At 41.4% G+C, this 12,875-nt stretch overlaps 1 protein-coding gene across 3 annotated transcripts in view; it reads left to right on the plus strand.

Moving 5' to 3' along the window:
• Positions 1–10,478: 10,478 nt before the first annotated feature.
• The window catches only part of GSAP (gamma-secretase activating protein), a 48,593-nt gene continuing 46,196 nt past the window's right edge, over positions 10,479–12,875 (plus strand). For 2 of the 3 annotated variants that reach the window (XM_054817540.1, XM_054817557.1), the window contains exon 1: positions 10,480–10,937. In XM_054817540.1, coding sequence (XP_054673515.1) covers positions 10,853–10,937 — 85 coding nt within the window. In that variant the 5' untranslated portion in view covers positions 10,480–10,852. Of the gene's footprint in view, positions 10,938–12,875 lie in introns of all 3 variants that reach the window. The other variant, XM_054817547.1, reaches the window with a different exon arrangement.

Genomic DNA, 12,875 nt, shown 5'->3' on the forward strand with positions numbered 1-12,875 from the left:
TTTTGGATGCCAAAATAATTAATAGGTCCAGATTGTCTTGATCCCTGATTTTTTACAATCTGGAAGAGTTAGAACAGAAGGAAATGTAATCTTTTATGTTATATATATATATATATATATATGCTTTCCCTTAGCATCTATTACTGGCCACTGTCAGAGGCAAGATGCTAGTTAGATGGACCTTTGATCTGAACGGCACAGTTAATACGAAGTTTTATGCAAAACAAATAATCACCCCTGTTTAGCTTTTTTCCAGCAGAGAACATTGGCTAAAATCATATTTTTCTCCTAATAAAAATACAACAACAGAAGGATTACAGAGTAAATATCATAGATGTTAATATAAAGTGATAAATTTAAAATAAAAACCAGGCAGGATACATCCAACCACATTTCAGGAATGAAAAAGTTCATGACCTAACATACGAATGTTCTCATTTAAATCATCTGATTATCTAATAGTATTATATGTCCATAGTATGTGTATGTATCTACAAAATAAAGGCAAAAAAAGATTTCTAGGAGTTATAAGACAAGAGTCTTTTTCACAAGGTCAAGTGGTTGACACAGTCTTTAATGACAGACTTATAAAAGGCCTGACCATGAGCATGACAGGACAAACAGCTCTGCCCATGTAAAAGAAAACCATTCTCCTTATCATCTAAGTGTGCTGCTGAAATGGAAAAACAAGTGTATGTACCTTATTTCTGGTTTTAAAGAAAGTTTTTCAAAGTTCCTCTTCAGAAGACATTCAGGAAAGGCTATAAGAATGATCCAGAGAATGGAAAGCATCTTCTCTGAAGACAAATTTAAAAGATTAATTGTGATTAACTTAGGAAAGAGCACAGAAGATTAAAAAGTGCTATAGGGAAGACAGGAGTTTGAATTTAATTCAGAGCAATTAAATGATAGCAGTTTCTTAAATAATTCTCTTTCTTACTTCTCTCAGACTGTGGATAAAAAAGGTCATTGAGCCCAAAAGTTAAAAAGGAATTAAACATTTATATGGATTTCAATAATATGCAGAGTTCTAATTACTCTGAATACCCTGGAATATTAAATGTTAGACTTTGATGCATAAATCAGTCTCTGTTAGAGATTGGAGTGAAACCTAACATTCAAGACAGATGCAGAATATCTTTAGTTGACAACCACAGGGCTTCTTGCACCTTTCTTAGAAGCATTTGGAATTGTCCACTTCTGAAGGTACAACAATGTAATCCATAGGCAATTTAAAATACTTTTTTCAATTTCTGTACTCCTGCCATGACAAGAACAATTAAGTAGTGCTGTGGGAAGAGGTAGAATCAAGCCCAGTTGCAGCATTCCTCTGCTTGGGACTGGTGGCATTTGTAGTGGAATGAGGAGCCAGTAGCCCAAAACAAGAGAAAAAGGAAAGACAAAAAAGAAGGCTTTTGGTTAAATGCTAGGGTAGATGAGCAGCTGTAAGCATTTCAGATATGATGATTTCAATGCTTGTGTTTGCTGATTGGGGACGACATGAAGGAGCGGATAGAAGAGCTGAACCCAGGTCTAAGAAAAGTGTTTATCCACGTGGAGCCTTCCTACAACTAATAAGCAAGCAAGTCCCTTCGTAGACACTGCTTGTAAGTATTGTCCTAGCTGACAAGCATTGTCCTGGGGTCCAGCAGCAGAACTGTCTCCTCTGATGCCAGTAACAGAATGGTTAGGGCAGACATGGTCTGCTTTCCACTATGGTCTTGGCCTGGTCTTGGGAGAGAAAAAAAGCTGAGCCTCATCTTCCAACACGGTTGATAAAGGGCAACTCCTTTCTGCCTGTGCCCCTGCTATTTGTGGGTCTTCAGAAGTGCAAGGAAAGATGTATGTGCCTCCGAGACTTTTCTTAACAGTAAGCTGTGGCAGTTACACTCACAGTGTGAAGAAGCTAGGAAAAGAAACAAGAGGAGAAGGATGCTAAACTCTGTATGTCCTGTAGTCACCTTCTACATGATCTCCAAGCGAACCTCAAAGAAGTTGTGCTACTATCACAATGATCAAGTACATCTCACTAAGTATATAGAGGAAGGCAACTACTGTAGAATGAAATGCTACCACTTAGCTTTGGGGAGGTATCTATCTATACTTTAGAAAAATAAGTATGTTGTACATTGGCAACATTTTCAGATTACTAAATTTTTTTACAAAGTTCACTTAGAAATATACAAAATAATAATAATACAAAAAGCTCCAAGGGCTGGTGAAACTAGGCTAACTGGCAACATAGACAAAGTCAAATGCTGATAAATGTGCAACAGTGCTGATTGGAAGGAATTCCTTCAATTACTCATGAGCTTAATGGATTCCACCTTTACCGTAATGACTCAAAAAAAAGGCCTAGGCATCATAGTAGACAGGAAACTGAAGACACCTGTTCATTGCACGCTTATATTCAAAAGAACAAATAAAATACAGGAGCTACAAAGAACAGCCATATAATATACTGATGATTCAAGTATATAATAAATACACTATCACCACATACAATAAAATATAGGGAAATAGAAAAAAGTGGTTCAGATGTGAATGAAAAAAAGCACTGGGGACTTAAAAAAAGCAGCTAAAATAATGGACTCTTCCACTTTAAAGTGAGAAAATAAGAAAGGAAATGAAAGAGGTATGTAACACTATATGTTGCAAAGAAGACACATCAAGTATACCTATTTACATTCTTTATAACTGGAAGAGACATTCAAACAAACTGAAAGATAGTAGACTGCTAAGAGTATTTTTTTTGATACAGACAACACATCTTGTTACCCAGCTCCACTAATGACAATATATTAGCTTCCAAAAAAGTATCATCTTGCATCAGAATGAAAAATAGAGAATTATTAGGGACATCAACACTAGTTATAGATCAAAAGTTTTTTAGATGTTACAGAAAAAAATTGACATTGTCATACCATGCAAGTGTAATCGCCTAACACTGCAACAATATTCTACTTAAAAACAATTACATCTTGTTGAAAAAAACAACTACTTTAGTTATAATTGTTATGATTCAGAAACTTAGTGACTGCTTCCTTCTAAAAATATATGCACTCTCTTCCAAAATAAGGATAATTCAATGCTTTCATTTGTAGCTGTAAAAACCTAATGTAATTACACTCAGTTTATTGTTGTGATACTGGAAGCAGAACTTAGCTGCATATTTTTCCCTTGGATTTGTATTTATAACATTGTAAAAATAATATATGCATCCTAGGACTTGATTCTGTGACATTTACCAAGTCCCACTGAGCTGGGAACCAAGCCTGCAAAATCATACTCATGAGAATACACTCCCCAAGCCAGGTCAGCGAATAAAAGCTCCTCACATGAGTAAGACTATAAGAATAGACTACAGGAGGTCAAGGTCAGCGGTGAATTTTGGCTGAGTCAGGGTTGGAGGATAAGGTCCTTATGAATCCTATAAATAGTTCATTGTTAAAAGAGGTCAGATTGAATTCTGGAAGTATTTTGGAAAAAGAAACCACTGCGTGACTAATGATGTACACCTACCCAAGCCTCTCTGCTTATTAATGTGACATTTGTTTGGAACCAACACATATAATAAATAAAAGATATTTTTAGCATATGCCAGGGAAATGCATTCACATTTTGAGAGAATAATTTGAATGTATTTAAAGTGTTGCACTATATCAAAGGAACAGTTGTTACAGCATACAAATAAGGTATTAAAAACAAGTGCTTTCTATTGATCCTGATGGAAACAGGAAATCGGGCCACGGATGCTAAGAATGGGATTTACTCACCTGATTTATGTCAGCTAGGAGCTGATACCTAGACTCCTTTCACTGGGAATTAATAGAAGCAGGTGTCTCCACGGACAATGAACCCATCCTAAGGCTGTAGTTTGACACAAACTTAAACTGGCCTAACTGAGCACCAACATCGGGAAAAGCAGTTTTCCCAAGGCCCTTTGCCCAACGTGAGTGGTTTGTTCCCAGTTCTTCATTTTTGATGACATAAGGGGTCAGTAAACTTCATAGGTAGCTGATATTACTGAAACCAGCCCCTCCCACCTCCTCCTTTCTCCCCTCAAGGTTATTTTTCAGTTGGATCAGTTCTCTTGTCTGGAAACTATGCCAGCAGTGGCTGGGCAACGGACCAGAGCAATGTTGGGTAAAAATGACTGCTTCTTTCAACGTGAGAGTCAGAGGAAAGCGTTTGGTAAAGGTTCTCAATGAGCCATGCAGATCTAACACTTCACTGCTACCAACACAGAGAGGTCATCTTCTATTCTTCTGTTCCTCTCCCTGCTGCCAGCTGCACATTACCACCTCTTCCCTTTGCGATGGCTGTGGCACTTGTAAAAGCCTTCTGTGACTGGAGACACCTTTGTAACCTGGCAGAAAATTAAATCATTAAAAAAAAAGTAAATAGATTTTAGTGGGTTAGCAAGTAGAGCTAGATCACAGAGGTGCCAGATGTGCAGTAGAGCTAGTAAACAAAAGAGGCTGGATGACCTGGGGATGAGGGTAGGAAGAAAAGAAATGAGAAGTAGGTCTGGCACCACCCTTTCAACAATCATGAGTTGTTACATCAGCTGCTTATCAAACCACACCCTCAGGCCCCCTTCCATATTACGTTGCATGTGATCTAATTGCAGGCAGACCTGGAAAGGCAGGCAGACCGTCCTGCTTTCCTACAGGCCTCCAGCTCCACGTTCCTGGTAGACATGACAGCAGATGGGAGGGGGCAGGAGACCCAGCATCTAGAATTGGGTTGGATTATGTAAAATGCACCCTAATTTAAGTTGTAAACTGGGTTGTATCAATTGCCCTCTGGAGTTCTTCATTAACTAGGAGGGGCCTAGACAAAGAACTCATACTAGAACCCTGGTTTCAAAATGGCTGAAGCTCAATGAGATGAAATTCAACTGACACGTTCATCCTGTGCTCTCCCTGTCTGTAGCCTCCACTCTACTATGCTGTAGCCTTACATTTTGAAGGAATGTATTTGTGCTAAAGATTTATTTTCTATTTTGCAATATAAATGACAACAAAAATGAAAACACGCCTATAAAGTGAAAGAAATTTGAACTGACTTGCTGATAAATGCATTATTGTATCTGTTCCTAAAAGAGTTAGAAGTCTGTTGCAGAGCATTGACACTGTCCTCTTGCAATGCAAAATGAAGTCAAAACGGAAAGATCACAAAGGAAAAAAAGTCAAGTTTCTAAACACTACTGCCGAGTCCTAATGAGGCTGTAGCTGGAAGAATAAACACAGAGCAAAGAGCTCCTTCAACAGCTGTTGAGACAGTGTGCGCTCACAGAGCTTTCATCGGCGCTAGCAGGGGTCAGTCTGTGGAAAGAACAAAGGAGCCTCAGAGCCTGGGCTGTGGAGGGAGAACCGGCGGAAACAAAAGGGCCACTTGGACGACAGTCAGGGACTTCGTTAGGTCCCGTTCTCTTCCCCTCCCTCGCTTTGAGGAATACCTTAATTGTTTCAGAAGCCTCAGTGACTCGAGATATGTTACTGACTTCAATGAAGCTATTTAAAAGAACGTGCTGTTCAATACGAGCATGAATAGCAAAATGGAATTTCTTTCCTTAGTAGTTAAGACTATTTCCTATGATTAATTATTAAACAAAGCACAGAAAAACACATCCATGAAGCACTGGCATCTGTAACGGATTCTGACTGACTTCAGTGAAACTACTCCGATTTATGTTGATATTCTGTGATTAAAGATACTGAAAAAAATGTTATTCTCACACACTGAAACTATGGTATTTTACTCTACCACCCTTGAATCGCAGCCTTTATTTTTACTACCAAAATATTGATTTCTAATTGCATCTTATTTGTGTTTCCTATAGGGTTTAATAAACATACTGACCACCTCCTTGAGGAAAACAATTTACTTATATATTTTCTGTCTGACTGGCTGAAAACATTCTTCAAGGAAACAACTGTCTAGACACAATGACAATAAACTCTCTGTTGCTAGAATGGCGGGAAAAGAGGTTGCCTTTACTAAACAGCATTTCCCAAAGAAGTCATGAGCCGTTTGCCAGGCTGTCATGTGTTTAAATAATTATTTCAGATATTTGTTCTTCCTAAGAAGCCTTAAGTATAATTTCCTGATGCAGAACACATCGATGATTTATGGCTCTATGTTTTTCAGCACGAACAAAGCTTTATTCTGTTGAGAGCTCAAAGGTATGTTCCACCCATCAATGCCAGGATTGGTGGCAATGTCTCAGCCCCACATTTGTTTCATGGTATGACTTTGTAATTCCTGCCACACAAACTGTTTGAAAAGGGATGATAGGCACATACGCAATTAGCACAAAAATTGGTTTTAGTGGTAAAAAATGCTGATGCTGGTTACAGTGCAATCAGTAGGACCACTACAGCTTTCTGGTGATTTGCCTGACTATGGTCAAGACACACTCCAGCCAAAAATTTGAGGGAGATCCTTCCATTACTAAGGCAGGAACAGATTCCTGATTTAAAAAAAAAAATTTTAAAAAAAATTAGTCATTTTTTTCTAAGAGCTTTAGTTTGACATCCCTATTGCAGAGGTTGCCCCATTGGGATCAGCTCCTGTGCCTGCACACAGCTTCAGTCTGGCTCTAGAAACCCAAATTAACTGAGCGTGATAATCAGAAAGGGAAACTGAATATAAATAGAAAGTGAAATTCACAATTTGGTTTCAGAGTGCAAGCAAAAAGGAAGCAAAAGTCAGAAATGGGTTATAATATTAATTTCACTTGGCAGAGATAAGAATTTGGGTTGTTGGGTTTTTTTAAACCAAAAGTTCTTTCTCCATCTAGCAACATTGGCAGATGGTATCAAGAATACATCAGGCCCTCTGTCTTAATTCAAAGCCTGCTGAAGAAAGTGTAAGGGGTTTTTAGATGCTTATGGCTTTTGCATCAAGCTTTTAGATTCACATATCAGAGTTGAGATGGCATGATACACTGTGCTATTACTTGGAAGTACTCTGAGTCAGCTTTGTGGTTTATGAGGAATGTGTTGTACTTCTAGGAATTCAACCTGGATCCCTCAGCCTGCAGATATGGCTTCTAATGTGCATAGCCACACTGACGGCTCAGGCAATGAGTTTTACATGATGAGCTCTAAATCTGTGAATTATTTTCTACAGTTGTGAAGGCAATATATTAGAGGGAGAAGCAAGAAAATAAAACCAGCAGATGACAATGGGAACACAGGAAGAGAAAGAAGAAACCCCATCCCACTTCAAAGTATTAAGTGCTATTGAGGTGCAGTGGCTGAAGCAAACACAGACAGTGGTATCTTGATGAGAAAGAGCAGCAGTGGATTAAGTTTTCTTTGTGGCAATGCAAATTCTTATGCGAGACCGTTTGTTTGTTCCTTAAATGTAGGACTGTACAGCCCCAAATCTGCGATTGTCTGCTGTTTCTTGAAAGATGGGGTATCTTCTACATGTTAGTAAGTAGGCACTCTGAGTTTCACTTTAAGGTTAATGCTGACATCAATTGTCAGCATTTTATGATGTTTCCTGTGATGATTTAAAAAGTCTGGTTGCTAATCAATTCAGAAACTGCATCGCTTTCTCCATTTACTGTGAACCTCATCTATTTGATTGGAAGTATTTCCTCTGTACTCTATAAACACACAAACAGGCAGGCAAACCATCTGCTTTCTCTTAAATGTATTTTGGCAACTGAATGCAGATATATGCATTCCTAACATATATCATGACTGTAAATTAAGCTCCCAAAAGTAAGAAATTGCCAAAAAAGCATTGTTTATACAACCTTAATTAGTTCTTTTTGAACTATCAGTCATCTTATAGTATACAGTCCACGTTCCTTAAGATTCTCCTTTTATTTTGTTCATAGCATGGATTACGTTTGAGAAATGAAAGAAGATACAACAAATGAGACTGTTATATAAACCAGAAGTGGTTTTATTGTCATTTTTATATATAATTGTGTGTGATTTTTTGAGAAAGCAAAGATAATTACACCATGGAATCATAATAGCATTTCCAAGGATCATCAGCAGTGTTGGACCTTTAAGAGTCACAAGGAAACCTTACCTTTTGAAGCAAAGAAACTGGCAGAAGTAATATCTTGTCTTTTTATATGGATAAACCACTGGGAAATAGTGGATTTCAAATCTTTTGCTGGACAACAGAGAAACTTAGGAATCCTGACTTCAGTTCTGGGAATCTTGACTTCAGTTCTACACAGGTTGTGAACCTTTGTCTTGTCTTCCCAGATTCCCTCTTCCTCATTCCCTTCTTTTCTGGCTCCTTCCTCTTACCAATTCCTTCAGCTCCTGCTGGTACCATCTTCCCCAGCTCTACGTGGTTGCTCTTCCCATGTTTCTGTATCTCTAAACCCTGATAGTCATCATGAATCATCTCATCCCTTCCTGTTTCTCAAATCCCTTCATCCGTCAAGCTACCACTTCCTTCTTCCCACTGAAAAGATAGGGAAACTTCTGAATTTCTCTTGCCTTGGTTTCAGGGGCTAACATCAGAGAAGCTTCCAAGTTGCCAGGATGGTGCACTGGAGGTGAGGTCCCACTCTATGCCAGGAGTCTCAAGAAAGCATATTTATAAACTTCAGTGAGATAATGCAAACATATTGGACATACAAAAATAATGAAGAGTCCTTTGCAGTGAAAACATAGTCTGAGGGGAAATTGTGTTAACTATTTCCTCAATAAGAGACTTCACCTGTGAAGTCTTTACTTGTACAAACTCTTCCAGTCCTTTCCTGAGTAAGGACTGTGGAACAGATCCTATGCACAGGCCACGAGTGAATCAATCTCCTTCACACCCACTTGTCTGCACAGCTACTCACCAGTTCACATCATCTAAGAACATTTCCACTTTCCTTTAATCATGTTAACCAGCTTAAGTTCTATGGCAGACCCAGAGGTTGTTCTCGTTAACTCCACACAGCTCCTACTGTCCGAAAGGCCTTTCACATACTGTGTAAGATACTCTAGAGGAACAGCATCATCATATGATTCTCCCTCTATAAACATTAGAGAATAATTCATCCATCAGTTATGTGGGCTCTCTTTCAAGAACTATAATTGACAGAGTTGATTTTGAAACAAAAGAACAGTGACAGTTGTTTGTTTGTTTGTTTGTTTGTTTGTTTTTAAATGCAGGATAATCAAACTAGGCAACTATCTTTCTTTCTTTTCCTTTAGCATTTGGAGTCCCTGCTGTTACAGATGGACTCTTTGTTACCCATCTCCACATTTCTTTTTGGTTTGCTTTACAGCAGAAGCAAAAATTCTGCCAGCTGGCCTCATCCTGGCCTTAAATGCACTCTATAGCTCTGGGCACAGGAGATCTTCTCCATGTGAAAATTTCCCTTTTTGCACATACTTACAGAATCAGTCATTTCATTGGCTTCAATTCGCTCCTTTGCTTGCCTCTCTACTTGTGTCATTCCCAAATACTCGTAATCATGAATTTTAGCCCCACCTCATTTCTTAAAAAATGCATCCACTTGGGACCTTTTGTCTGTTTTCTACTTTTGTCTCTGAAATAAATATTCTGGACACATTTTCAAGCTTTATTTCACAACAGTAAAAATATGAACTGAAATTCTTGCACAAGTACTCAATCCAAGGAGCTTTAAGAGGAATGCTGATTATGAAACTTGTGATAGAATTGTAAAAGTTGCCAATACAGTGTTTGAGAGAAAGCATGTCTGCTTTGCATTTCGATAATCAACTTGCCTTTCATCCACACTTTGTAGATGTACCCGATTCTCATTTGATCTTTATATAGCTCCAAAGCTTAGCAATGAGGGGAAAAAACTTGGTACTGCATTACCTCTTAGAACAGGCTCAAGCTGTTCTGTACTTGGCATATGTCTAGCTTGGTGTGTGCCGTTACAGCCTATCCACTTTTATGCCACTTTTAGCTAGCTGACATCAGCCAGTGCATGTCAGAAGGGAAATGGTAATTACAGGCAGGCTATAGATAGCCATGGAGTAGCATCTTATCAGCACTACAAATATTTTCAAATGCTAAAAAAACCCTAAGCAAACCACAAAACCCCCTAAGATTACACTAAGCTTTACCTCCTTTGCTAGTAGACAGAAGAAAAGCAGGATCAGGCCAGGCTCAGCCTGAGAGGATGTCCTGAGCTCTGCCAAAGAGTTTGCACAGAGAGAGACTCAATATATTCAACAAGCAATTTCAGAGTGCGTAATCTCAGAAAACAGGGGTGCTGCCTGAAATTCTGGAAAAAACCTAGCAATTGCTAACGAGGGTACCAGATGACTGGGGCCTTCTGATCTGCGGACACCAGACCTCACCCACAGACAACTGTTGAGGCACTCTGAGTCCCTCCGTGAGCGAACCTCCAAAGAGTGTCACTCGGCTGGCACCCCTCCTCCAGCACACCTCGGGAGGAGCCTGGGCGCCAGCTCCAACGGGCAAACGGAGGCCTCCGAATCCACCTGAAGCCCCTCTGTCACCGGGGTACAGGCTGTCCCCCAGAGCCTCGTCCCCGCTGCTCCCGTCCCCCGGCACGAAGCCGAAGACAGCCAGGCCACAGAGCGGGACCGGCACCGCCGGAACCTTCTGCGAGCCGAGCCGAGCCCGCCCCGCCCTCGGCTGAGGGGGACGGAGGGAGACGGGAGCGCGCCCAGCCACTCCGTGCCGCCGCCAGCTGACTGACACCCGCCGCGCCCAATGGACGTCGAGGCGGCCCGAACGGGTGGGCCCATGGCGGCGGCGGCCGCCTCACAGAAGCCGGTGCTGTGGGGCGGGGAGCTCCGGCGGCCGGAGCGGGGCTGCGCTGCGCTGACGGCAGCCCCGCGTCCCCTGTGGGCTGGGGCGAGAGGAGGGCGTTATGCTGCTTCACCTGGTAGCCGAGTTTGACCTGCAGAGGGATGTGGTCCCCTGGCTGGCGGCGCGGGGTTGGGCCGCGGCTCTAGGTAACGCCGCGGCGGGTGTTGCTGTGCCGGCGGGCTTCGCTGCGCTGGGGCCGCCCGCTCCCTCGCTCCCGCGGAAGGCCGAGGAGAGCTCCCTCCCGCTGCCCGCCCGCTCCCAGCCGCCTCTGTGCGCTGCCCTCTCCCGCGGGTGGAGGAGCCGGGCCTGCGGCGAGCCCCCGGGCCTGCGCACTGGGCTGAGTCTTCCATTCAGGGCCGCGCCGCCTCCGGCCGCGGGGGGGGGACGGGGGTAATGGTGGCGGCGGCGGAGTTCCCCGCTCCGGAGCAGGGGCGGGGGGAGCGGCCGCTGCCCCCCTCAGCCGGGCACCAGAGAGGCGAGCTACGGCCGGCCCCCGTCCGTGTGTGCGGGGGGGGGGCTCTTCCCTCAGGTGCCTCTGGCCGCGGTACTTGGGGCGGGGAAGTTTGATGTCTTCAAGGAACTTCTCACATGCCGAAAGCAGTTCTGCACGTCAGCGACGCTCCACAGCTTGTTTCTTTCTTCTGCTTCTTCACACTTTTTTTTCTTTCTCTTTTTCCCCCAAAAAGACTTTTAGCATGACTTCCTCGCCCACGCTACTCCCTTTTATGGGGGGAAAAAATAAACCCAAACACTTCTGTCTACGTGGTAAATGAGTGCTAGTTAAAATTAGATAAAGTGTTAGGTGTCACAGCAGTGTGCGATAGCTAGTGTAGCAAACACTCGATGTAGTGGTTGGAAAAAAAGAATGACCCCACTGTTGTCTTGACCCTGTGGTTTTTTGCTTGTGTTTGTTCTCATTCATCTGCAGGGCAGATGGCTCAGTTCTGCTTTTCCATCAGAAACTGATGGAAACATTAGTCTAAAAAAAAATTGTAATAATTATTACTTAAGTCGAAATAGATGTTTGTTGATGCACTGTGTGATGAACTTGAAACCTCAACTCCTTTGGTTGCTTTTAATTAACTCAAAATATTTAACTTGCTTCCTATGTTGAGGGGCTGTTACCAAATAGTTTCATAAGAACTTCTTCGGAGCGAAACCAGAAAGTATCAGCTTTTTTTGGTTTTGTAATAGAAAATTATGTACTAAGCCATTGGTTACAAAATTTGTTAAAAAATATTTCATGTATACTAGATAGTTTACTGAACAGCTTTTGAATAGTGTACTGAAGGGGTTTGAGGCAGAATTCTGAAATTCTCCACACTTAATCAATTAATCTATGAATTTATCAGTGTGTGATAAATTCAGTGAGTCAGTGAGTGTGTGATGAATTCAATGAGTCAATTAACCTAGGCATTTATTTCATAAAGATCTCAAAATGGTGCTGACTTGTGTTTGGGAAAGGGACAAGTGCACTCAGTGTTTTAAAATGTAATACAGACTCTTCATTCAGTAAATGCCCCTGGTAATACAGAATCAGAAGAATCTAGGTTGGAAGGTGCATCTGATCAGGTACCAGCATTGCTGTGTTGCATTTCAACTTTTGTCTGTGTATACTGACTTTTTCCCCTGATGTAGTACTGTTGTATTAGGAATGTGAAGGTGGGAGGTAGGAATTCAAAAAGATTCATTTAAACATTAAAGAAATACCTATTCACAGAAAACAACTAATTTTTAGGAGTCATGGTACTTTTGTGCCAATGGTTTCAGATGTTATAGTTATTCATATTATTTTCTTTCCTGAGGACTTGAAAGCCCTTGATAGCATGTGAGAATTTCTAATTGTGTGAGAGCTGGGAGTAGCTATGATGATGGGAGGGGAGCGGCATGTCAAAAGAACCAGCCTTGTTCTCTTTATTCCACTTATTTTTGTATGAGCTGCATATAATGGCCTTCAGGAAATCAAACTCTGCATTCTCTGGAGTATGTTGATAAGAGTTGTTTGCTGGGCAGGCAGGTTGGGTTGGTTCTTTTGCAGCCCTTCATCTGCTGGTCTAAGCTGTGGAGATGAGGAAGTGGTAATT

The sequence above is a fragment of the Grus americana genome, chromosome 1 (assembly GCF_028858705.1).
Source record: "Grus americana isolate bGruAme1 chromosome 1, bGruAme1.mat, whole genome shotgun sequence".
Lineage (NCBI taxonomy): Eukaryota > Metazoa > Chordata > Aves > Gruiformes > Gruidae > Grus > Grus americana.